Source organism: Genypterus blacodes, unplaced genomic scaffold (assembly GCF_046128005.1).
Source record: "Genypterus blacodes isolate CSIRO-AG114 ecotype Tasmania unplaced genomic scaffold, CSIRO-AGI_Gbla_v1 ptg000039l_1, whole genome shotgun sequence".
Classification (NCBI taxonomy): Eukaryota; Metazoa; Chordata; class Actinopteri; order Ophidiiformes; family Ophidiidae; genus Genypterus; species Genypterus blacodes.
The window spans coordinates 6718991-6746126 of record NW_027466852.1 but is presented as its reverse complement, the minus strand read 5'-3'; the positions used below and the strand labels follow the sequence as shown (position 1 = coordinate 6746126).

The 27136-nt window shown below is 44.4% G+C and overlaps 1 protein-coding gene across 1 annotated transcript; it reads left to right on the top strand.

The window, feature by feature from the left end:
- Positions 1 to 410: 410 nt before the first annotated feature.
- fbxo41 (F-box protein 41) lies at positions 411 to 27136 on the top strand. Its single transcript, XM_076148108.1, has 13 exons — positions 411 to 959; positions 1180 to 1409; positions 16385 to 16592; positions 18911 to 18984; positions 20723 to 21111; positions 22626 to 22864; positions 22961 to 23076; positions 23539 to 23691; positions 23821 to 23916; positions 24037 to 24155; positions 24717 to 24875; positions 25290 to 25405; positions 26362 to 27136. The coding sequence occupies exons 1-13, from the start codon at positions 411 to 413 to the stop codon at positions 26422 to 26424; spliced, it is 2511 nt and encodes an 836-aa protein (XP_076004223.1). The 3' UTR covers positions 26425 to 27136.

The following is a 27136-nucleotide window of genomic DNA, read 5'->3' as shown; positions in this document are numbered from 1 at the left end:
TAAAGTGTCAGTGCTGGACTGCTACAGCATCATACATTCCCCTCCTGCAAATGTTCTGCATACACACATTGAGGTGTTTTGTGCTCAGGTTCTCAGGTGCCTTTGCTCTGTACTTTCCCTCTAACCTGTGTTTTCCTCTGCATTCTTAGGTCGTCAGGAAGGGGAACCACAGAACAATCGAGGAGGTGAAAAGACCAGTTGAATGTTTCCACTATGTGTGGTCATATGACTGACCTGGGCTCCTCCATCGCACGTGCGACCTTTCTTCATCCAGCCCACGGTCACTAGTTGCACTACTGCCCTGTTTTCGCCATGAGAGAAGTCGGGTGCTTCAGTGCTGTTCGCTCATACAGGCGCGCCCGTTGTGCCGCGTGAGCGCCCCCCCTCTCCTCCCGCGGTTGTTGCGCGGAATGGCCTCTCTAGACCTGCCATACCGCTGTCCTCGCTGCGGAGAGCACAAGCGCTTCCGAAGCCTGTCTTCCCTACGTGCCCACCTGGAGTACAACCACACATACGAGACCCTCTACGTCCTCTCCAAATCCAACAGCGTATGCGATGCTGCCGCTCTGCTGCCCTTAGTGGCTGAGGGAGCTCTCCTCACACCCGCCAATAACAACGACGCTTTCGAACCGCTACGGCCTTCGGCGCTAAAGGAGCGACGCTTTCCCTGCCGTGAGCTTCCCTGTCCGGATGATCTGGGTTTGATCCCTGCTAACTCCAACACCCCAGCCCGGTACCTCCCCAATGTGGAGTTTCCCCTTGGCGAGATATTTATGAAGAAAGCCATGTCATCCGCAGACCCTGGTCCCCACGGTAACCCCAGCACAGCTGTAGCAGTGGCAGCTAACGTGGCGGCCAGCGCGGTGGAGGCGGCGTATGAGGAAGGCTTGGCCAGGCTGAAGGCGAGGGCTTTTGAAAGGCTGGAGCTTGACGAGAGGCTGGAGAAGCTGTCGGAAGAGGTAAGAGTTGTCATGGTGACGTTAAGGTCTTACTGTGACTTGCCTCTGTGTCAGTGTGATGTCCTCTTTTTAAGATGAAATAGGTTAGTGATTGATTCAGTTGGATCCAGTCTGAATGTCACGGTTAAAGTTAAGCTTCTCTCATCAAACCCAAAACTAAATATAAACATATATAAAGAATATGCAAATAATCACGTCGAAGCGCCTTTTTGTTTCGAAGGTGGAGCAGAAAATCGCTGCGCGCGTTGGCCGCCTTCAGTCCGAGCTGGAGAGGAAGAGCTCCGAGCTGGAAAGAGCCAAGCAGGAGAGCGAGCGGCTGAGCCAGGAGAAGCAGGACCTGGAGGACAAGGCCTCGGAGCTGTCTCGGCAGGTGGACGTTTCCGTGGAAATGCTCGCCAGTCTCAAGCAGGACCTGGTGAACAAGGAGGCAGAGCTCAACCACAAACAGCAGTGAGTGAACCGCGCGTCTGCCCATTTTGAAGTCAAACACACACGCACATACGCACACACGGTGCTGCTTGCCACTTATACATGTTCGCCTCTCCCGGTATCTTTCTGTTGATTGTCTCTCCTATCTACCCACCAGATGTGGTCTGCATCTGTCCCTCTGCTGTCTCCACACGTTTGCGCCTTGCAGGTTCCTCATTGGTGCTGAATGGAGGCTTGGAAGGCAGCAGTTGGGTTTGGCAGCAGAGATGTGGAGTTGTTTCTAATTGCACCCTGCCTCCATTTCAGGCCAGTCTGTTCATCAAGCTGCCACGCTGCTTTGCACAGTACCTAATGCAGTGTTGCTGTAAATAGAAAATAGACTCAGGCATAAATCGCAGTATGTGTTGATGTATTGTGGGCTCGGCCTCTGATGGATGTGGTTTGGGTGTAATATTTCCCCCAGTGCAACGAGGTCTGTGCGGTCTACAGCGCAGACAGGATGACAAGCTACTGTTTGTCAGACTTTCAGAGCATTTATTGAAATTAATGCGTTGGATTTATCAAACTGAACTGAACTATCTGATGTTTTATATCATCTACCATGATATACAAAACCAGCTTGACTTCTTGTGTCTCAGTGTTTATAATTTGTCTTCTATCTTCTATGGATATACACATATACTGATTTGTTTCATAGACAGGAGATTGGACTTTAGAAAGTGATTTGGTTTTGCTCCTTTGGCAGCACAGACGTTCACTGTACATTAACACATTATTTCACACATTTCATGATATACTGTATATCTGTAGCTGTGCCTGTTTTGCTGTTTTACCAGAGAATATGTTTAGCCTGGTGTGATAGGTGGGGAGTTTGACTTTAACAGAGTGAAACATTAAATACACACATATTGTCTGCTTATAAAAGTGGAGGCACGCAAACATCATAAACCAGTTCCCAATGTTCCTGAGAAAAAAGGAACCGTGGGAAAGGAGGTTTGGGAGTTATTGGAAGAAAAGAGGTGAACTATGCAGATGGAAAGTAGTTTAGCGCACATTTATTGCAAAAATTCAGCTTCTGTTTGCTTCTATGTGAGTACAAACACATTCCTGTGGTGTGATCATTTACTTTCTCGCTCAGAAGAATCAGCACACTATGTTCCAGGCTTATATTAAAGTCTTTGCTGTGTATTCACTGTACAGACGTCTCAGCCAGGCTCGTCTCCCTATCTTCCTTTACATCTTTATCACTTTTCTCCAGTTTCCTTATCAGGCCTTAATGTCAACAGTGGGCCAGAGACAGAGAGGCGCTCTGCATATAACACATCTAATCTCATCACAAACACATCACATCTCTGTAATGCCTGTGTGTGTGTGTGTGTGTGCGCGCACGTGTGTTGGTGTGTTTGTGTGTGTGTGTGTGTGTCAATCAATGCTGCTGGAAATGCCATGCCAGTATATAAACACGTGGCATTCAGATCGCTCAAACAAATGTGTCACCAGCCTCCCTGCATTCGTTAGTGTTGCAATATTTCCTCCACAGCCTCCTGTCAGAGGCAGGTAAATGGTGGATCCTGTGACACAGTAAAACAAAAGAGCTTTTCATGCGGCTGAATGGGAATCTGAGTAGAGGACAAATGTGTTTTTTCATCTGCTTGGTCCTGCTGCCTCTCTGGAGTAAAGGATACAGTAGCTGCTATCCCAAATCTGTCAGCAGCAAATAGTCTCAAAGCACTGCCTGTGCTCTCTCTCTCTCTGTCTGTCTGTCTGTCTCTCTCTCGCTCTCTCTCTCTCACTCTCGCTTGCTCGCTTGCTCGCTCTCTGGCACTCAAACAGTAAGCTCATTCAGACTAAATACAGAGCAGCTCAGAGATGGAAAAAGAGCATCACGGGCGGTGAATGTTCAGCAGGGGTTGACTCTAAAGCATGACTAAGCAACAGTTCAGACACAGAGTCACTGTGGGTGTGAAGTTTTTTTTTTACCAGTGACTTTGGAGGGTCTGTGGGACTCAGCGTCCCTTCAAGGAGACATGCATAATGTTTTCATCAGTGGTATTAGATGCTAAAAATGCGAGTCACTTAACTCTGCGTTGCTATGCAACTACAGCAAACTCACAGGAACTGGCTTTTGTTGAAAGCATTGCTATGCACACAAATATGACAGAGAGATAATCATTTGTTTGTGCTCGCAGAAACATTGTAAGTTATTATGGAAAATGCCTCTGGTAGTGTTCACTTAGATTTTAATGTGTGGTTTAGATTGCGGCAAAATCCATCATATACAGCAATACACGCACACACACACACACACACACACAGACACACAGACACACACACACACACACACACACACACACACACAGAAACATACCAGTTTTTGCATAAAATAATTGAAGATCTTGAGAAACACTTCAGCAATCAAAGTTAAATGAAGAGGCCCAAGTGCAGAGTCCCAATCAACAAACGATGGCTTCAGGAGAGCAGGGAGGCAACGAGTTGGTGATCTCCTTCATCTCGCCGGGTTACAGGTTCGCTCAGATTAGGACATTGTAGCTTCACTGTGTCGGTCAGGGACGTAGCTTGTTAGTTTTCGCACTCACAAATGATTGCTTAAAGACATATCGCACGTTTGTATTGTGCTCATTTTACTATGATAATATTACAGTTGTCCGTGTCAGTAGTCAAAATGTCTGAAGCACCTTTTCTAATTGTACTGTAATCTTGTGGGTAACATTTGATATTTCTGTTCAATATATGAATAAGTGTTTAGGGCTATTCTATACAAAGTGCAGGTAATAGCAGTCACGGTATTAACATCCAGCCAAATCAGCACCTACTGCAGTTTGATGTACTGTGAAAGATGTACTAGGAAGTGTACAATGTCATTAAGACTCAGTGGTCATTCTTGTGGCTGTACTGTACATTGTTATTATACCATCCCCATATACTGTACATTGAAATGAGGGTCAAGTATTACATACAGTGTAGTAGTCATTTGTGTCCACGTCCTGAGCACACACCCAATTCCTGCAGAAGGACTTAACACCAAAGTCTGATTAAGTCCTGAAACCAGCTGTGATAACGCAGAAAATCGGCACGCAGAACGACAACGTGAGAGCCTCTAAGAAGCCGCAGCACATCCAACATAGAAATGTTTGCTGCTGCTTTTACTTTTCCCGTCTGAGAAACAAGCTTGCATTGAGTGAGCAACGTCCTTGAACGCAAAGTGAAGCTGCCAGTGTGAAAAGAGAGTGTGTGTCATTAAAAGAAGTGTGTGAGACAGACGGACAATGCAGTATCAGCGCGACAAGAATCGGAAGGCTTCGTAAGCAAAAGAAATGAGTGTTAGCACACGCTAACGCCTGGGATGCATATGGGGGAGGGTTTGAATCCCAGAGGTCGAGATGATCTGTTTTTAGGGGTCCCTTAGCTCTTATGGGGGTCCTATCCCCTAACCCCTAGGTCACCAACAGACGGGCCGCGTCCATACTGTGCCGAACCTAGAGCCAAAACAGAAGGCTATGGTTTAAAACAGTGATTTTCAACCATTTTGATGATTTTACTCGTACTCTTTCTCTTGGTGTACATACTTTTCATGTTGTAAAATAAGCATCTGAAATGCATTTGCTATATTTGACAATTCAGACAAAAAGCTGTCCAATATGAATATAAATTCATGTATATTTTGTCATCACGCGATCTTGAGAGATGTCTTTAGGTAACGTGTTATAAGAGCGCATGGCTCCTTTAAGAAGAGAGACACAGGTATTGCAGGTATATGACACCTATGGGATATGAATCTTCATCCTAGTTGTTGCATTAATGGCTATATGAGAGATTTTTATAGACTTCTCTCAACTCTGACTTCCAGCCTTAGAATGAAATCTCATTTAACTTGTTGGTTCATCAAACATGTGACTGTAGTACAAAGTGTTCTTAAATACTCCCTCAATTCATATTTAGCTTTCTAAAAATGGGAAAATCCTACTCACAAAATGCGTCTCTAGGTCTTTGTCGGCTGCATGCTGTCACTGAACTCTCACGTCAGAGGCTTCACAGTGGACTGAAATAGTAAATCTGTTTCTGTCACCATGCTACAAACCTTTGCAAAGGATGTAAATATTTTTGCATTTGACTCATTTTAATGATGGTGTAGCTCATTTGATATTTAAATTTGATTCATGTCCCTCTGTACACCAATTTCCTTATTAATGAACCATAAAGTCAACAACTTGCTGGAAAAACACACACGCACACAGAGACACAAGCACGTCAGAGGTCACAAACTGCTGCGTGGACATGTATGATTTCAGATTCAGTGACTTGCTCAGCAGCACTTCATCAGGGTGAATGCTTGAATCCTGGCAGCAATATTGATATTGATAATATTGTTTGACATTCCTATCAAGGTTTATACCGATCTGTTTAACGTCTTGTTTCCATGGTTATCCCATGAATGCTATCAGTTTACTTTGAATGACATCCATATTATCAAATAGATCTTTTGTAAAACAGCATTGGCTTTTTGGTACAAGTAACAAAAACACACTCAGCAAGTTAGAGTTGTTTTGGCTTTCAATCTCCTGATATAAATGTACATCTATTTTCTATAAGGTAATAAATGAGCAACATACCGTTTAAGGTTGTCCTAGTTCTTCTGATGCACTTATTTGTTTTCTAATTTGTCCTTTTTTCTCATTCATCATGGTACCTAACTTATTGCACTTCTACTCTAGCTCTAGTTCTGCTCTTAGCTGTTGGTTTTGGAAGGAAATGCACTTACGATTTCTTGTGACCTGAAGTTCTTTTATCTACCTATGTTGAACGCACTTATTGGAAGTCGCTTTGGATAGAAGCGTCTGCTAAATGACCGTAATGTAATGTAATGTAATGTAATGTAATGTAATGTAAGTTTAGCTCCTGGTTTTTACCAATAATAATTCCAGTGTGTGTGATCACAGACGAATCACGACTTAAATGTGTCTTCATTTGCATGACATTTGCACTCCCTGCATTCATCTCTACTGTATATCAATGTCGGAGCACGACACCTTAAACCCGCAGAACAGTTTATATTCTTACAAGGAATATAAACTATTATCTACTAATTAATAAATAGCATTAGTATTAGTTATTGTATTTATGGATGAAGAATACTGAACAAAGTGCTTCAATACGTATATTTGCCTTTACAAATGTCCTTTATTAGATTGTTTCACACTCATTTTGAGACCAGAGTGCAGAAAAATCCCACTGGATGTACAATATTCCAACTTCATCATCAATACATCACAGATCAGTGAGAGAGTACAAAGAGGGTTTAGTCTTTATCTTTTACAGCTTAAACAAAACCATTGTGCGACAGCTTTGAGATGAATCTCAAATGGGTTATGGGTGATGGTTAGGGCTGGGGTGGAAGGGGTGAAATATCAGGGAAGAAGTTACGAGAGGGTCTGCCTGAAGTAAAAGTTTCATTGAAGGTGAGGAAGGTTAGGGTGCTTTGCTCTACAGTAGTATCCATAATGTGCCTCCTGGCTGCAGAGGGCGCTATACTAAAACAGCTATGTTTATACTTCCAAGCGAATCATGTTGGAGTGTCTGCTGAATCAGAATAGAAGCAGCCTGATTCAGTTCCTCCGTGGGTTACGTCTGTAGGAACTGAAGAACTCAACTCTGTTCACATCTTCCGGAGGATCTGTGACGATATAGAGAGGGAGAGATGAAGAACTGTGGACACAAAGGGGCCTCAGGTCCTCTGGAATTGGCTCTCATGCACGGAAAATCAGATAGCACAGGCTGATATTGAAGTGTTTTTAATGTGATGTGGATGAGCAGCAAACACTTTAGTGAGTCTACAAGTTAAAGGAAGAAAGATGAGACTGGATCCTGACCTGTCAGACAGATGAAGTGAACATGATCATTACAGTCTTGATCCTGCCACAGGAACATCATATTTGGGTTCATGGCACCGCAGGGACTGGTTCTCTGCCAAGGGAAATTCCTTTCCTCCCAGTGGGTGTAACTCAGGGCCTCACCGGACATCCAGAACCAGTTGGCGCCCATCACGTCCCTATTGAATGGAATAACGCACTTTTGAGCTATAAATAGTGTAGGCATGGAAAACACATCAGCAGCTGGATTAAGGCAAATCGAGGTTGTGGGTATAAACTGCAGCAGATTCCCATGAAGACGCATGTTCCCTCTGTCAACATGTCACAACTAAAGTTTATGGATTGTAACCTCTGTTGGATTATTATTGCCTCTTTAATGGCCTGTAGTTAACCTACCAGATGGTTGCCTGTTGGTGCAGTGGTGTTATAAATGGCACCGATATCAAACTAATGAGAGTGAGTTATCTTTGAGAATGGAGGATGGAGAATGCCTGCACTAAGGGAGTTGACACTTATTTACAGTCCAAAACTTCCCCCTGATGTGTCCTAACCAGGGCTGCTTACACCCAGCTCGCCCTGTATCTTCTCTTAAAACTACATTGTTAATGGCATCGTGACACAACTCAAGCCAGACGCTGCGTGCTAGCTCTGCTCCAGCAAAAGCCAGTTATCGGTCGAGAATAAGGAATCACAAGATGTCCCAGAGTGAGCACCCCTGGTCGGTTTGCACAGATGATCTCTATTGTTTTGCCTTTTCAGGTTCCGGCTTGAAAACACATTCTCATGACAGCAGGAACCTGCATCAGAAATACGATGATGTCATTGCACCGTTATCTTATCAAACAGCTCGACTGCAGGAGATTCAAATATGTGTAGCAACTATGTGAATGTGAAAAGACAAAACAAAAGACAAAAACACTCTTCAATTGATCAACAACAAAAAACTTGGGCAACAATTAAAATATTTAATTTCGATTAATCGCGATTAAAGGGAGGCTCATATGTGCCATCATTCGTTGTGATCATAAGAACTTTCCTCAGACGGACATCTTCCACAACATTAATGGGCCTGGAGTTTGTAGCTAGTAAGGAACGGATGATAACGCCTTAACTTGCCCAGCCCTACTTATACATTATCCATTTATTTTTATACATAATAAAAGAACAATTGGGAATGAGACAGCAGTGTGTGTGTGTGTGTGTGTGTGTGTGTGTGTGTGTGTGTGTGTGTGCGTGTGCGTGTGCGTGTGTGTGTTTTCAGACAATGTCTCTCCGTATACTCTGATTTGGTTGCAAGTTTCCCTTTCAAATGTTCTGAATCCAACTTGACCTATGTAGGTGTTTCCATGTCAAGATGATCTTTGGAAGCTGAACCTTCATCCTTACTATTCTATATCAGAGTACCTGTGTAGTCCCAGCCAAAGGAGTTTGGTAAGCGGGAAGGTGGCGTTACCCAGCAGCTCCTCCACCTCCCTCTGCTCCTGCCGGCTGTGGATGGTGAGCAGGTCCCAGTAGAAATCTCTGCAGTAGAACAGCGCATCTGACCAGCACAGCTTCTTACCCACCACTACCACGTTCCTCTGCCCAACCACGGCAGTGATGTTCGGTGGACGTGGGACCTCTTCTAGAAATGTGAACAGCAGGACACCAGTCACACTCTTCAGTCTTTGTCAATTACATACCATAACATCAGATAGCTGCTCATCACTTACCACCGTACACTTCAACCTCACACAACACCAAATATTTCCCACTGCCATAATTGAACACGTTGACAAACCGGCCTTCCATCCCTCCACACTGAAAGGTATGGGTCTCTCCAGCTGGGATGGATGAGATAAAAGAACACCTAAAGCGAGAGAGTGAAACTTATTACACGGTTACAGAGATGATACGTCTACCAGCCCGATCACACTAATCTGAACATATTTATTAAGATGAATGAACAAGACAGACAGAGGAGGAATCACAATCATCTCCCGCAGGACCACCTTGGGTTGGTGATGCCGGCTTTGTCTGCTGAGTTGCCGATGAGGATCTCAGCACCATCAAGCCGTTCTGGATTGGCATCGCTATTGGTGATATTGATGTAACTGACCCTGTAGACACCTGGCAGTTGCAATCTCCACCATGGGTTGGTCGCCTGTCCTGTTTGGCTGCAGGGCCCAGATGGGTCAGTGTTCCCATCAATGGCCATCTCAGCAGGAGCGTTATTATCTACCTTTGACTGCTTAACAGTTCCATGTCTTGCCACGTTTGTTAAAGAGGCGGCTGGAATGTGAGAAAACAGCCATTAATGGTCCATACTTCTAGTGACAACACAGATGTTTTCAAACATTAGAATATTTAACAGAAGATGTCCAGGAAATCTGTATTCATAAGTTTTGATAGACCCCAGCAAGACGAGCTGAGCTTTACGGCACAGCTCATGGGGATCCGCCTAATAAACAATCTTACCTGCCAAAAATGATAAGAGCCATAACTGGAAGATAAAGCCTGAGAAAGAAAATATACCAAGAATGTTTGAAAGATAAACACTCCAAATTATAATTAAAACTGCATATTTCACTCAGGAACATATCAGAAAATATCTCATTTTGTGAATCTTCATCCTAGTTGTTGCATTAATGATTTTTTGGGAGAATTTTATTGACTTTTCTCAACTCTGAGTTCCAGCCGTAGAATGAAATCTCATTTAAGTTGTTGGTTCATCAAACATGTGATTGTAGTGCAAAATCCTCCTTCAATTAATATTTAGCTTTCTAAAAATGGGAAAATCATACTCACAAAATGCGTCTCTGTAGGTCTTTGTCGGCTGCATGTTCTTACTGAACTCTCACGTCAGAGGCTTCAACGATGGACTGAAATAGTTCATCAGTTTCTGTCACGATGCTACGAAGATTCGGAAAGGATGTAAATATGTTTGCATGTGACTCATTATAATGAGGGTGTAGCTCAGGGGTACCAACCTTTTTTCCTCTTAGAGCTAATTTGACAAAATGAAAGTGTCTGAGAGCTACTCGTGTTTTACAGTATTAGTATCCACATGGCTGATTCTCCACCCAAACCAGCTGAGTAAGTGTATTTTGTGTGAACATTTACTAAATGTTGATGTATCAAAAACATCTATATTCAGCAACAGGAGCATGTTTTTTTTCTGTATTCATTCTCAGTGTGTCAAGCTCACACTAATAAATTCACATCACATTAATCTCATAGAAAACGAAACAATGTTATCACTTATTTTACTATTTTACTGAGAATGAAGGTTCCTGAGTACTTCTTTAATAATTCAATTCAACATTATTTATAAAGCGACAAATCCCAACAAATATTATCTCAAGGCACTTTACATACAGAGCATTTAAAGAAGCCCGACATTCCCCCATGAGCAAACACTTGGCAACAGCGGCAAGGAAAAACTCCCCTTTAGTTGGAAGAAACCTCAGGCAGCACCGGGCTCTAGGTGGGCAGCCATCTGCCTTGACTGGTTGGGTATAGAGAGAGACAGAGACAGAGAAAGGAGAGAGAGACACAGGAACAATAATGATAACAGTAATATGAATATGACTAATGATATGAATACAAATAGATTGTGTTTCTAGCAGGAGAGAGAGGGAGAGAGACACACAGAGAAGCAAAGCCATCCCAGCCTTGGAATGATATCTCATTTAACCTGTTGGTTCTAAACTCATCAAACATGTGACTGTAGTGCAAAATGTTCTGATTAAATACTGCTTAAAATCATGCTGCATGCTCTCACTGAACTATCATGTCAGAGGCTCCGACGATTAACTGAAATAGTTCATCTGTTTCGGTCACGATGCTACGAAGATTCGGAAAGGATGTAAATAATTGTGCATGTGACTCTGAAAATGAGGGTGTAGCTCATTTACCAAACAAAGATATTTAAACTTGATCCATGTCTCTTCTAGACACTATTTTCCTTATTAATGAACCATAACATCAACAACTCGGTGAAAATCAGTCCCACTACACGTTACGTCTGTAGGAACTGAAGAACTCAACTATGTCCACACCTTCCTGAGGATCTGTGACGATAAAGAGAGGGAGAGATGAAGAACTGTGGACACAAATGTGCCTCAGGTCTAAAATTGATTGCAATCCAGCTAAATAATTTCTTTTGTCTTCAAAAGTGTAAGTAAACGATGTATCTTTATAAATTGGATGGCAATGAAAACAGAATGACCACCTTGTGTTTGTCTCATAATTCAATCACTGCAAAATTAATGAGCAAGTCTCATGCATACGTGGGGCCCCTGCTGGGTTGGATGTCTGCAGATAGATTAATTAGGCTTGATTGTCTCCATAACACTCAGATAGACGCTTAGATTCAGGCTGGTGTGCAACATTCAGTATATTTCATCAACAACCATGAAATTATGCATCCCTGGGTTTTAGCAGCAGTATGAAGTGGCTTATAATGCGCAAAGGTTGAACTGGTCGGTAGGTTGTAATATATGCAAGAACCAATGACTCATAGCTCTTAATGAAAGCAGGAGTTATGAGTGTGTGGCTGTTGTAGATCTTCATCTTGTGATGGAAGATGAAGTGATTTGAAGAATTGGAATGACGCAAACACTCTTCTCTGACTTACTTATAAAAAAAACTTGAAATACTCCTTTACTACCTTGACAGGTTGCACCATTAGGATACACACTAGAATCCTTAAGAGCTCCTGCAGGTAGTGTTCTTTTTGATATCTTGAGCTGTCAAACTGTTTGCAAGTACACGCTAAAAATATGTACGCCTAACAGTTCAACTGCATGCATCGGTATGAAACACCTCTGGGTAGCGATGGCGGGTAGCGACGGCATCTTTGGAACAAACGCCTCAAATGCCTCTCGTGCACGTTGAGACGCTGTACCTCACACGTGCCGCACTGTCACATCTCAGGGTGACTTCGCCAAACTGGGACTTTTGATGGAAGGTTTGATTTTTGGAGGGGGACGAGCTGAGCCAGGAGCACTTGAGCTGTAATAAAATATTTACTCTGTCTGATTGATCAGAGCCCAGATCAACGTGAGAGACTTCTTGAGAAACAAGTCATGCACGTTCCTCAGAGGCGGCTTGGTAAAATGGCACGGCTCAGCCCCGTCTCCCCTCCTCAGCCCTTCCTTCTCACCCTTTCATTTCATCCGTCTCACCTCTCTTCCCACCCCACCTACAGCTTCTCTTGCTGCCTTGCCTACTGTAGGTGTGCGGCGCATACAAATGTGTGTGTGCATGTGTGATATAAAAAAAACAAAAAAAAAACACACACTAGGATCCAGGTGTCAGGAAAGAATGGGTGCACGAGTGGCTGCTCATTGTTAAAGCAAAGAAAGCTTGTATTCACACAGGCCTTTGAGTCAGTCATCTCAGCTCTTCAATATTAATGAAGCATCTTTTTGAATTAATGGACAGAGATGATGACGGCTGTGAAAGGAGGCTGACCAGTGATTGTAATTAACATTTAGACAGAATACTTCAGATAATCACGGGCGTATTAATCATGTTTGCTGCGGCTGGATGTCGTTGCTGGACAGGATGTCGCGTGATGTGCCGAGAAATGAACCGTTATCAGGTACTCCTTCATTCGCCACGCACACAGCAGCACGATATGTATCAAGGTTTAAAAAGCCCATCGTGATGGCATCTTTATACTGTAGTTTATATCGTGGTTGAGGCCGAGGGAATAGAGAATTAATCGTCTCTTTATTTACCAGAGCTTAATGGAACAAGTGGCCATTTGATGTTCTTCCATATTAGCCTGCAGACAACAAACAGCAGATCACACAAGACCTGTTTTAGTGATTTTACTGTGGGAGAATGTGAAGATTTGCTGCAGTTTGGCGCTTTCTGCATCTCTGTCTGGTGTGTTAGTGTTAATAATCGTCATATTTACCCTGATATACCTAATCGGTGCAGTTGGCTTATATACTTTTATGTTACATGTTAACCTTAGGCGTGTGTGTTATCAGAACAAACTGTGAATGCAACGTCCAGTCTCTGTTTCTGACTAAACGTTCCATCTTGTATCTTATAATCACAGAGATCTGTGCTGCTGGAGGTCCCTCAGCATGTATTAACTACTGTAATACTTAATGGGTCCAGCGATCAGTGAAGAAAGAAATAGATGTAAACATTAAAGATGCGCATTGAAAAGCTGTTAAATGTCTCTCAATATGCAAATGACATGCCAGTCTTCCAGGAATTTCATTTTAAAATGCCATTGAACGGTAAAAAGGTCTATTACATTAGTGGTGTAATTGGTTTGGTGGCTGAATGTGTTCCAGAATACACACATAATATATGATGGCATTTTAAATCAGCAACTGTAATTAACAACACAGCAGAATATGTGTGTGTGTGTGTGTGTGTGTGTGTGTGTGCGCGTGTGTGTGTGTGTGTAGAATCTGTGTGAGGGAAAAGGAAAAAGGAGAGTAAGAAAGGTGAGTTCAGCAAACACATGGCTGCCGCTCACCAACTTGGACAATGGTAGTGATGATGATGATGGTGGTGGTTGTGGTGATGATGATGGTGGTTGAGTCATTTCCACTGATTCTGCCCCAATGTAACAACCAGGAGGGATGACAGCTTTATTTCTGAGGCGTTGGCGTGACTCATGCGGTGAGAGCAGAGGTGTGTGTGTTTGTGTTGAAATTAGGACTGACAACAGGAAGCGACCTCAGTGTGATTCGCGCCTCAGACCGTGCAGATTCACTGTCTCTCCTCGCCCAGTGTTTCTCCTCTGGTCTCTCCCTTTACCTGCTCTCTCTTTCTCTCTCTCCCCTGTGTAACCTCTCCTACTCTCAGCCTTGCTACCCCAAAAACCTCCGCCGCCGAAGTCGGCCTTTCGTTCTCTCACTTGACTCCCTTCTCTCTGCATTACGGATTCAGTTCAGTGGTTAGGTGGTGCGATGGATCAATACAAAGCCCCTTAGAACAGAAAAGGAGAGGGAGCGGCTTCTGTCCCCTCCTCCTCTTCCTCTTCCTCCTCTTCCTCTTCTTCCTCCTCCTGTTTATATGCTGTTTCTTATACTTATGATAGGTGCTTATGATTACATTTGAAAAATCATTGATGCATGAAAATCTGGAGGCAGAAAATTAATTCTGTTTCCACGCTGCCTACAAACTCATCCCAGCGTCAGATTTCTCTTTAATAGCCGATCACGAATAAGAGCAGAACCTTCACTTCATGACAATACATCACATTAGGGACGCTGCCAATCAGACGTGTTTAAGTGCTTCCTGGACTCGTCGAGTGTTTCGCTGTAAAGGAGATGAATCCATGATTTGTTCTAATGAGGCAGTTTGCCGATGATGATGATGACGATGGTTATTATGACATGCGCCTGTCCACTGCACCGCCATTGTGTTTGTGTGTATTCATTGTGTTTTAACGAGCACAACCGTCTCACAGGTGCATTTTGAGGACAGACGACATCTCTGGGCTTCAAATTAAATCTCCATGTACAATCCGCTGTTTTTATATTGCACGTAACGTTTTCAACAGTCCCTCGTTTTACCGTCCTGCATGTTTATTACGTCCTTTAACATGTTGGAAACCATCCATGTCCCACTGTCCCCTCCCCCCCCCTCTCTCTCTCCCTCTCTCTTTCTCTCTCTTTCGCTTTATTGTGTCTTTTTTCCCGCTGTCAGAAGTAGAGAGGAGAGTTCAGAGAGCGGTGAGGATGAAGGGCCTCTATCTGTGACACACACACACACACTCGTCGTATGTGTGTGTGTAAATTTCCATTACAGTCAAGCGTGTCATCTGCACCGTAGCAGTGAGAGTAAAGAGTGTGTCCCATTTTCACCCAGTGAGCTCAGCGAAGGTGAAGAATTGCATCGATCTCATTGCGTTGTGGCGAGAGACTGTGACCATTTTTTGTTTTGGTGCCATTTTCCCCCGTAATTGACTCCCAGTTGATTGTCTGCAGTCATTGCACCCCCGCAGTCACGCTGTCTCGACTAATTTTGGAGTGATATTTTCGTCATCTTAGATTGAGCATAAAAAAATTAAAAGTTAGCCTTACCGGATGCCAAACTATTTTCATCCCAACATGGCCCCATTTCGAGCTACTTACCTTTGAATGTCAGCACCGATTTGCGATCGGTTGCAGATTAAGTCAATGTAGTATAATTTTAACAACAGTTTGGGCCCCTGCAGGATATTTGCTTATTTCGCGACGTGTTAAAGAAGCTGATTTGACGAAAACAAACCCGTTCAAACCCCAGGGTCGCAGCGCAGTTTCTGTCTCCACCCAACTCGTCTCATCATCTGACCTTTTAAATGGCTCCTCTGGCTCGGCGGAGGTCAGGCCTCAGGCGGAACGACCTCGTTAAGATCTCCTGACCTGATGTCCTGTTTTGACAGCAGAGCAGAGGACACAAAGTACAGACAAAAAGAGCATGAAGGAATAAAACCAAGAGGCCGCCAGCCCGGAAGATGCCAGCGCCTTCTGGGAATCGTAAAATGCAGTTACAGCTCGCTGAAAAGAAAGAGTGAAGCTTTTGTGACGCCGAATATGAGTCAGATGTGGAAAGAGTTACTGGATTTGAAGGACAAACGAAGAGTGGGGTGCTGATATTATTCACCTAAATTTCTCTGCATCTCTTTCTCCCTGTATATATGTGTTTTTATCATATATATATATTGCCTACATACACTAACTCCATCAAATAAACACTAAGTAATCGAGAATTATCCATTGGTGTCGAGTTTTATTGGTTCTTTGTGAATTCCTGGTGCGTTTGTATCCAGGCAATAGAAATCTGTCTCTTAAAGCAGCGAACGGACCACACAAACATCCAGTTTCTCTCTCTCTGTCTCTCTCTGGCTCTCACTCCTTTTGTGTTCATATTGGAGAATTTATCTCTCTCACCGACCCACTGTGCGGCTACAAAAGGAACATTGGTGTAAAAAGGCAAAAGCCGAGCAGAACATTTCCCGCTTCTTTATCTGTTAGCCGCAAGGGAGGTTCGGCAGAGTAGTAGAGAGAGTGATCGAGAGAGAGAGAGAGAGAGAGAGAGAGAGAGAGAGAGAGGGAAAATAACAGGATTATAATAAACGTCCTCCTGCTCTTCCCATTTGCCCAACAGGGAGGTCACCCAGATCGACCAGTTCCTCCAGGAGACGGCGGCGCGCGAAGCCAACGCCAAGGTGCGGCTGCAGCAGTTTATTGAGGAGCTGCTGGACCGCGCCGACCGCGCCGAAAAACAGCTGCAGATCATCAGCAGCTGCGGCACCACGCCCAACGGCAGTCTGGGCCGCTGCAGCCTACAGGCCTCCAAAGGCAACGGGCGCCAGGTGAGGATGCAATGGAACGGGATGGAATGGAGCCCAAATATCTGCTTTCAGGTTGACACAAAACTGATACAAAATACAAATCATTTGAGCTGTCATAACAAGCTGAAATCTGCTACCAACAAGCGTAAGCAGTGAGTCCAGGGCAGGTCCCATTTATGACGCAACAGCATTAGGTGTCGTAGTAAACTCCTTTATAATAAAATAACAAAAATATTGTGTTACTAAGGCTTTTATTTTAAGGCTGTAGCTGCTGTTTTTCTTACGTTTTGATGGTGCGTAAGTATTGATTACATGAGGCTGCGTCCCTGTAGTGCACCACAATGCAAACCCATTACAGACGAGAGAGGCCTGAGACGAGGAGGCTTCCTGTTTCTCATACAGCAGCAGGCGGAATGAACCAGAGCCGAATCCTCTCAGGCTCCACTGCTACAATGTACGAGATGAGAGATTTATGCATGATTAGAGAGGAGAAAATAGGCAAGGGACACATTTCCTTCGCCGTAGGTTTCTATTTAAATTCCAGTTTAGATCTTAAATTAAACCCACACGCTCAGGGTTTGTTTATAGAACAGAAAACAATGGGAGTGTCTGTGTGTGTGTGTGTGTGTGTGTGTGTCTGTGTCTGTGTCTGTGTCTGTGTCTGTAATTTAGCTCAAGTGTTGTGCAGCCTGCTCAGGTAACCAGCTCGGCTCGGTTACTTAAGCAGAACCTTGCAGAAATGTACTTTTTAAACTCAAAATGCATCAGAAAATGGACGTGACATTGTAAGGATATAACTTGTATACATGATTTTACTGTTTTTAAGCCGTTGTCTTGTGTGCCGTGATTTGGTTATTCTGAAATTAAAGTAAGTCCTTTATTCTTTGTCAAATTACACAATTTGCTTCATTTCTTTTGCAAAACGTATTTCCATAGAAGGTGGAACTCATCTTCGTTTGCTATCAGTCTTACCATCAGTGGTGTCAGATTCCTGCAGGGTGCCACAGCTGCACTGCCAGGCGCCCATCAGCAAACGTTTGGACAAAACAGGCTTCGAATATGTACGCATGTCATTTTTCAATGTAAATTGCAATTTCAGGTGCGCTGCGATGATAAGATTAGGACGTAGACGGATGTAGAAATGTTAAACAGGAGGACTTGATCCCTCTCTGCTTGGCACAGCATCAAAACACTGAATATGAGTTGTGTGGCTCTGCAGCAGACTAGAGCCTGAGCAGCGTGTGTACACACTGCTAATCCCACCACATGTTGCAGAGAAACAGGAGGCTGGCGTTTCTTTCGTTGAATGATATCATTATTATAGAATAAGCAGAAATGTCATGTTCTAAAAAATGCTTCTTTTTCAAATGATATCAACTCCCAGTGAGAAAGAGGTGGCCTGTTTTTTGATCCAAATCGTTGTGCTGCCATGGAAACCAGTCTGTGCTCTTCGCTCAAGGTGTCAGCGCAGTCGTGAAATCAAAGAGCAGCAACGCTCTGCCCGAGAGAAACTGTTTTGTTTTTGCTCATGATTGATTGATCGATTGATTTTATATATTAGATGATTGATGTCTGCAACCTCAGTTTACACACTTTAACTTTGTGTGTATTGATTGCTGATTGAAACAACAACATAGAATAGGAAGCGGTTTGACCTGCTGTTGCCCTGAACACAGTACTAAATGTCTCTGTCAGACATTAGCTCCTGCTCTCTCTCCCTGTGAGTGAGTGTGTTAGTGCGTCACTGTAAGACGGTGAATAATGAATGTGACAAGTGTAAGGGGGGTGTCATGGACAGGATGGCACCTTGTTACACTGTGAAGGAAAGCCCAGAGATGTCAGCCAAGCCCACCCCCTCACTCTCCATCTCTCCATCCTAGCAATGGCAAGGTCGCCCTTATCTCCGAGGAGACGATTTTTAGGTTTTTTAACAGCCACAGAGGTATTTGGGGAATGACGTCTCTCTCTCTCAGTCAGACGATTGCTGACTGGCGTCACGCTCTCGCTGGAGTCTGAGCTGAATCAAATGCGATTTTTCACAGGGGTACAAGGTGGAAACGGCCTTAATTCATGGTTTGAATTGGATTACTTGTTTTTTCAACAGAGACAAAATGAGAGAAGATGGAGAGAGTAAATAAAGGCTCCAGATTGCAGTCAAATGTTATAAAATCCCAGTTCAGACTTCACTCTATGTTGGCTGGGAATGAGAGAGAGAGGGGGGGGAGGGAGGGAGAGAGAGAGGGAGAGGGAGAGAGAGAGAGAGAGAGAGAGAGAATTCCTGTGAATGTTTGGCTCATTCATTTCTCCCCCTTTCCTCATCTCCTTGTGTTTCTATACAGAGAAACTCCAGCCTCTCTGGGAGCACGAGGGGGATGTACCAAGTGTCTGACAGGCGTTCCTCCCCCAGCACAGGGTAAGTCAGCACAGCGCTCCCTGGATAAGTGAGACCCGCACTCCCCCACAGTCACACTGTTTCCGGGCTTCTATGGGTTTAGACCACAAGTGGCAGTCAACCCTATAATGGAATAAAGCCTCGGCCGTCTGAGCTGAGATGTGATGTACTCCATATATTTAGAAGAAAGAAGGAAAGTAAAGAGAAAGAAAGACATTCTGGTCGAGCTGGTGATCTGGCGGCTTATGTCTCTGCACGCTGTCCCTCTGACCCAGAATGACCGTGTAGCAGAGTGTCACTTGATGTGGAAGTATAACTGAAGCCTGTTAGCTCCGGAACATTGTGACAACCATCTGCTGTGGACGCTGCTCGTGGCCTTTGGGGGACGGCCTGTCTGTCCACTGTATTCACGCTTGGCATCGTGCTACAGAACCTTCAACTGCCAACTTGTAGCAATACAGCACCTTTAATGCTATGCTAATATGAATGAATACTATTGATACTATTCACACACATGCATTTACTTTTTCAGACACACATAAATCTTGATTCTGCATACATTTAGCCAATATGACTGAAACGTTTCCTATTTTCTGTAAGACAATATAGTATTCATGACATTTCCACTCATTTTGTAACCCCCTGGTGAACATACAGCTGTGTGTATGTGGCATGAAGAGACCCTGCAGCTCCACCTGCCTGTCAACCATGACATGCATATCGCACATGGCTTGTTGTTGTGGTTAATTTTGAACATAAGGTCCATGTTATAATACAATGACAACTCCCACTCCTCTTATGGAAAACAGAAAGAGAGGGACTTTAATTTAATTTGACTAAAAACAGCAAACATGATGATTATTTGCGAAGCTTTGATTGCTGAATGTTCTCATTTAACTTTTAGAGCTGCTTGTACTCGTTGCTTAAGAAAACGTACTTGATGTGCTCCATTTTCTGCATTTTCACCAACGATTATACAAATAAATAGCTTGATTGATGGCACAAATGTGGGTTGCCGGATCAAGAGACACACCCTCACTCTCCCAAACACACAAACCTGGCAACCCTGCATGCATCTCACCACTTAACCCCACGTGCGGTTAAAATGGCAAAATGGTTTGATGTTATTTATGATTTGCAGTCCATAATTGTACAGCGTAGCATACTGTGTTGTATTGAGAGAATAGTACAGCACTCTACATGTCCCCACTTCAGTCAGTGACATTCATATGGATGTGTCTAGGTTTCCGACTCATGGCCACATGTCACAAAATGCTGAATCATCCCCAGTTGGTAGGTATGGTGACGTCACACACAGTCTGTCAGGCCTGCCGGCTGAATCACTGGTTACGCAACTCACCCAGTGGCCCCCGAATACGGCGATCAAAGCCTTCTGGCGCTAAGTCCTCATCGATCGAGATCAGCTTGTTCAGTCATTTACCGGCTTGTTGCTGAACCTCGCCAGATATTTATGCAACAATGTCATTATTGGGTATGTGTCAGTTCTGTGCCAAACCGATGCTGTTTCTCCCTTCCAGCCCCTGTGTGCCGTACTAATGAGTACACTGTGTCACTGTGCCATGTTTGTTTCATATAATCAGCTTTGCCCAATTATCTTTCTCCATTGATTATAGTGTGCTGATTTGGCCCGTGTACCGGTACTACTTAATTAAAGAACAGTTTGATTAAGTAATAATACTAATTGGGGAAACAAATCAATGTTGCTTAGACTCAAAATAGATTCCTCTTCTTTCTGCAGTGCATCAGGGCGTCTCAAGTCCGTCTCACAGGGTTCTGGAGGTTACGACAGTGACAGTGTGGAGATGCATCCTATGGAGGACTGTCCCGAGGCTCAGTACTACCATGTGCAGTGCCGACTAGGTGAGGGGGGGTACGAGCGATCCCCTGGGTGCGGTGGCGGTGGGTCACGGAATTGGGGTCTCCGCAAACAGGCGATCCAGAACTGGCAACGGCGACCTTACAGGAATAGCACCGAAGGAGAGGAGGGCGACGTGTCAGACGTGGGCTCCCGGACCACCGAATCCGAGGTGGAAATGTGGGAGCAGGAGAGGAGGGCCGTGGCTGAGGTCCAGCAGTCTGCTGCCCCCTACCCGCACCACGGCAGGGCTGGATATCGCCCCAACACAGGTAAGTTACTCAGAGATCACAAGTGTAGCCGGCTTTATTTTAGACATCCGCACATACTGTCTCTCACACTCCGCGATGTGTCCCAGGAGAACAGGGACTGATGTGGATTGAGGTCAGGTTAACTTAGCTCATTGTACAAACTGGAGCTAAGCGAGGACCGGGCATCTTCTGGAGTGATAAAGAAAGGACATACAGTCTAAAGCCTCAAAGAGCTACAAACTTGGGTCCTATTAGGTTGAACAACAAGAAGCACAATTAGTCAGCTTTCAATGTAACATTTCCAAGGCAAATGAGTCAAACTACAGAAAGAGACCAGAAAACTGTTGTTAATGTTAATGGGAACAAGTTGGGAAAGGATGCCATACACACTCTGCATCAAAAAAAAAACAACACAATCAGACCGATATTTTCAAACAAACTGTATCCATTATTGTTTTCTGTGTTTGATTTGTCTCTATTGTTTCTATGATCATATCTTTTTATGAGCGAGCCAAGTGAATAGTTTTACAGCACGTTTCAGATCCAACACAGATCGTACGTCTCTCTGCTCGTCTCCGGCCCAGCCAAGATCTTTAAACCCGTTGTTGATGGCCTCCATTTTATCTACCTGCTGTTGGCTTTGTTATAAATACAGGGTGGGAGAGAGTAAAGCTGAGCCTGAGCCAAGACTGGTCTCAACTACCGAATCTGTGCCATTAATGTAAAGATTTGTCAGTGTGTTAATGAAATGGTTCTGTTCTCTCTTTCTGGGAGAGTGTGTGTGTGTGTGTGTGTGTGTGTGTGTGTGTGTGTATGTGTGTGTGTGTGTATGTGTGTGTGTGTGTATGTGTGTGTGTGTGTGTGTGTGTGTGTGTGTGTGTGTGTGTGTGTGTGTGTGTGTGCGTGTATGTGTTAGCCGGTGTGTATGTACTAGCACAGTCTTTCTAATCATGTAACACAGCTTGGCGTTTTTAGCTCATTTGGCTCGCTGGTCCCGAGTGTAGGCGGTGTATGTGATGGTGGAGGTGGTGCGAGAGTGAGCAGAAAGATGGAGAGAGAGAGAGAGAGAGAGAGGGAGGGAGAAAGAGATACTATAGCGAGAGAGTTAAGTTAGCAAGGGTTCATAGCCTTGATGCGTTCAAGACACCGTCCATAGCCAATGATGGCATGAGTCATCGCTGACTGACTCTCACTGTGAGGAGAAAGCTGCATTTGGATTGGAGACAAGGTATCAGCTAAGAGATGGCAGCAACTACGGTCAATTTATAAAAAAAAAAAAAGGGAAAGAGAAAGAGAAAACAACACGCAGTCCAATTTAGTGTCAACTTGAGCGCTAGTGCCACCATGTGATAGAAAATGTCTTTAACATCAAACAGCATGTATCTTGATTTTTCCTCCCACATTTGCTAATTCTCTCCTTAAATATAATGCTTGCTCTCAACACATTCCAGTAACTTCCTCACGGTGTAATACCTCATTATATGCGGTTGGTCAGCCATCACGTTCAAACACTCCCCGCCTTTCCCTCCCTTCAGGTCGGTCCGATGGAGGCTACAACAAGCCGTGCCGTCACGAGAAGAGCCCGTCCAAGTCCAACGAGGTGATCAGCCCAGAGATCCTGAAGATGCGTGCCGCCCTCTTCTGTATCTTCACCTACCTGGATACTAAAACCTTGCTGAGGGCCGCTGAGGTCTGTCGCGACTGGAAGTTCGTGGCCCGTCACCCAGCGGTTTGGACCAGAGTGCTGCTGGAGAACGCTCGGGTCACTTCCAAGGTGAACGCCATCATCACCCTTTTTAGTTTTAAGTCATTTTTAATGTTGTTTTTTTAAATTATCCCCCATTTAATTATCCCCATTTGTCTTTGTCAGTTCCTGAGCACGCTGTCTCAGTGGTGCACTCAGACACACTCGCTCATCCTCCAAAACCTGAAACCCCGACAGAGAGGCAAGAAGGAATCCAAGGACGAGTACCTGAAAAGCACACGGTGAGATGTGATGTCACAGCTGCGGGCGTTTCCTAAAAAGAAAAAGGCAAATCGGAATACTACTTGTTTTTGAAATCACGATTACACTTCAAACTCTCAGACTATCTGTTGCGATAGTCAACATTACTCCTCAGTCAGGCGGTGAGAAAAGGAAATCAACATAATGGGACAGAAGTGATTGAAAGGTTTTTGTGCTCTTATGTGATTATAGCACATCAAACACAAAAATAATGTAAAAAATGTGTTTGTGTGTGTGTGAGAGAGAGAGACAGAGGAAGGGGGGAGGTTCTTTGTCATTGGAGTACCTTGCTATCTCCTTCGTTTGTCTACAGCTGCAATATGAGCTTCAAATTCTCTCTGCAGAGCAAAGTTTCCCTTTCATTTCGCAGACCCGCGCAAACTGTGACAAAGCTCTTGATCGTGACCCCGTCCCCCCTGTTGTGTTTCATGTCTCCATCTTAGCGGCTGTCTGGAGGAGGGCCTTGAGGCGTTACTAAAGGCTACGGGAAGTAACCTGCTGATACTCAAGGTGTCGCACTGCCCCAACCTGCTGACCGACCGCTCGCTCTGGCTGGCCAGCTGCTACTGCCGAGCCCTGCAGGCCGTAACCTACAGGTAGCCCGCCCAACACACACTCAAACCTGCTGTGAAGCGGCTCACATTGTTCACCCTGACCACTATTTTAAGCGCCTGGGAGTTCTAAATGTTGACCATATCACTGTGTGTATGCGTTATGTGTTCCAGGAGTGCCACGGATCCAGTGGGCCAGGAGGTGATCTGGGCCCTGGGTGCAGGCTGTAGAGACATTATCTCCCTACAGGTGGCGCCACTACACCCATGGTAATACAGACAACATTCTGTAACTCTACATTTTGTTTATTACTGAACAATTGTGTGTGTATCAACAATTCAGCTGTGTGTATCACCTGAAAACCTGTGACCTATATTTTTATCTTTCAGCCAGCAGCCTGCACGCTTCAGTAACCGATGCCTGCAGACTATTGGACGATGCTGGCCACACCTCCGCGCTCTTGGTGTGGGCGGGGCTGGATGTGGCATTCAGGGGCTGGCCTCGTTAGGTAAATGTAACAGACTTGTGATTTAAGTCGCAGTGAACCTGACTTAAATCTCAGTATTGATCTACTGCACTATTTGTGTGTAAGATGTCAGTCGCTGTTGCTCGACATCTTGTGTAGCTGTAACTTGTTTATTCCTTATTGAACTGAAGAAAAACCATGTAAGTGTTTCCATCAAACAGTTTTCAATTTGCAACTTCAAATTGCGCCAAATGCAGGTTAATGGAAGTCCCACGCGTCTGAGTTTGTTCCATCTGACACAAGTTTACAAAATTCTATATTTCATTAACAAAGCATCTAACATGTCTCACCTTAAACTCTGATCCTTTCAATATTTGAATGAATCCTCCAAAAGAAAAATGCACTTTCCCGGTTTTACCAAAAAAAGTCGATCTTTTCATACATTCTCACCTCAGTGTATATTTCAGGCCTTGAATGTAAACGAGCTTTCACATCCTGCCAAAAGCTTCACTTACATTCTTCCTCCTCTGTGTCTCTCCATCTGCTGTCCTCCCTGTGCCTCCTCTTCCTTCTCCTTCTCCTCCTCCTCCTCTCTCCCGCCAGCGAGGAACTGCATGCGTCTGCAGGTGCTGGAGCTGGACCATGTGAGCGAGATCAACCAGGAGGTGGCAGCAGAGGTTTGCAGGGAGGGTCTGAAGGGCCTGGAGATGCTGGTGCTCACCTCCACACCAGTCACCCCCAAAGCCCTGCTGCACTTCAACAGTGAGTTTGAACTGCATGGTGGAAGACGCCACAGCTGCTTGTGCTTGCTTTGCTAAAATTACACTAAATTAATAGTTTTGGGGTTTTTTTTTGTTTTTTTTATTACTGCACTCAATGCTTATATTTTATTAAAATGATTGAAAGATGCCACGCCAAGTTGACCCTGTTAACTAAAGCAACAAATACAATTATTGGTTACTTTGTGATTAAGAACCAGTAGTGTCATTTATCAACCCAACTTTTTGAGGTTTAGTATACTGTGTGTCTGAATTAGAGCTCCCTTAGTGTTGATCTAAGCTACAAGTAGAAACATGACCAAGTCGCCAGTTGTGCATTCTCACAACTGGTTAACAGTTTAGTAACACAAAGCTGGATTCCTTGATGTCCCCACTTAACCTCTGGGAATCCATGCAGGTGTGTGCCGCAACCTGAAGTCCATCGTGGTTCAGATTGGTATCGAAGATTACTTTGAGGACCCCAACAGCCCTGAAGCCAGGAAGCTGTTTGATGAGATGGTTAACAAGCTGCAGGTAACTGATGAAATCTACAGCATCTCTCTGTCAAATACAATAGAGGGAATGAAGTTGTGTCTGTACTAACATTATACTCTGTCTTTAACACCAAATGGAGATCAGGTTCAAGCTCCCACGTGAGGCCTCTGTCCATTTCTTTGCGATCATAATAAAGTCACCCATTGAACTCCATTCCCTTTACTCTAGCGCCACCATCAGGCCAACTTGTGCTTTTCCCCCCTCCTCTTCAGTTTCATCATAGATTGCGATGACCTCTCAGTTTTCAAGCCGCACTTTATATAACAAATATCTGCTACAGAGTGAATATGATGACTAAGGAGGCTTATTGTGGCTTTGCGGTTTTCCACTAAGCGTGTGTGTTTGGGGTTTTACACCTCAGTGTGTGTTAATAGCTGCTCACTGGGTCCGACGCATCTATTTTTACTACAGATACAAGCTGTCCCATGATGGTTGCAGAAATGTTTGCTGGTCCAAGCTCGGTTGCCGTGGGATCCCTTTTTTTAAATGTTATTTATGCAGCACTTTGTTTTTATGAGTCAGTTAAGAGTGTCTTCTTCTTGGATGCTACACAAAAAGACAGTGAGATTGCTCATAGGCGTTAGGTAACCTCTGCCCGGCCGCAGTCAGGGAGGATTTATTTTTAACCCTGCCTGTTTTTAAGTGTGCAGTGAAAAGGAAGCTAGAGTTCTAAAGTCATACTGAGTCATCGCCTTTATAGAAGCTTATGAAACGAGATGGTCATCCTTTACCTCCGGTATTGCATCCTGTAGTCTGAGTGATTTTCTTCTTACATTGTTATAAAATGCTTTCAGGATGTTGCTAGGTTACTCATCAAAAGTAGTGACTGGGCAGAGAGGGATTCTAATAGAAGACAAGAAAGAGAATATTTTTACTTTGAAATGCAGGAAGTAAAACACAGGCAGTCTGATATCCCTCCTCCGCTCTTCTCTCAGGCTCTGAAGAAGAGACCCGGCTTCTCCAAAATCCTCCACGTGAAAGCGGACAGTCTCTGCTAACATCCTGAAAGTCTTTGGCGAGGCGTCACCTAGGCTCCAGTCCCTCAAAGAGACCCAGAGAGTTTCCAGCACGTTCCACCGGGGTTGGATAAGTCTGCTACACCAACTTCAAAACCACCACCGTGACAGGAAGTCAGTAAACCCTCACTCTCCTGATTGAGTGGAGAAATCTATAGATCCTGCGTGATGGTGGTCACTGGGGACTGGAGTGTTACATGAAATACAGGGCCTGACTTTAACTTCAAAGACTCGAGAAACCACAACAAAACTGTTCCACGGTCACAGTCATGTTTTGCTTTCACAGGTGTAACCCGTTTGCGGTTGGAGCCAGATCGCCATCTTGAAACGCCCGGTGCCAAGTAACAGCGCTGTACTTAATTGTCCACTTCTACAACTGCTTGATCTATACGCTACCTTCCACACCAAAAGTAACGGGGGAGGGGGGACGGGTCCCATCATGCACAACTTATACTTCCCACCAGGATGAGTTACATTTCTGAAAGAGATTGTGAACATATTGTCAAGGGCAAACGTAACTTTCAGCACGGAGAGGAACAGCATACACATATATTAAATTTCCTAAAAGGACAATAAAAAGCATCTAACATCCAGACGCATGCTGGTGGACATAGAACGCCTTTGAGCCACTGCATGGCGTGGTTGTCATGGCAGCAACACATTTTGCCTCCTCTACCATCCTCTGCTCCACGTA

What these genes read in the sequence shown, in the direction of transcription:
- fbxo41 (XM_076148108.1), top strand. Translation starts at nt 411, where the DNA reads ATGGCCTCTCTAGACCTGCCATACCGCTGTCCTCGCTGCGGAGAGCAC. An exon ending in TCAGGGGCTGGCCTCGTTAG is followed by an intron (nt 24,156 to 24,716) that starts GTAAATGTAACA and finishes CTCTCCCGCCAG; the next exon opens with CGAGGAACTGCATGCGTCTG. An exon ending in AGATGGTTAACAAGCTGCAG is followed by an intron (nt 25,406 to 26,361) that starts GTAACTGATGAA and finishes CTCTTCTCTCAG; the next exon opens with GCTCTGAAGAAGAGACCCGG.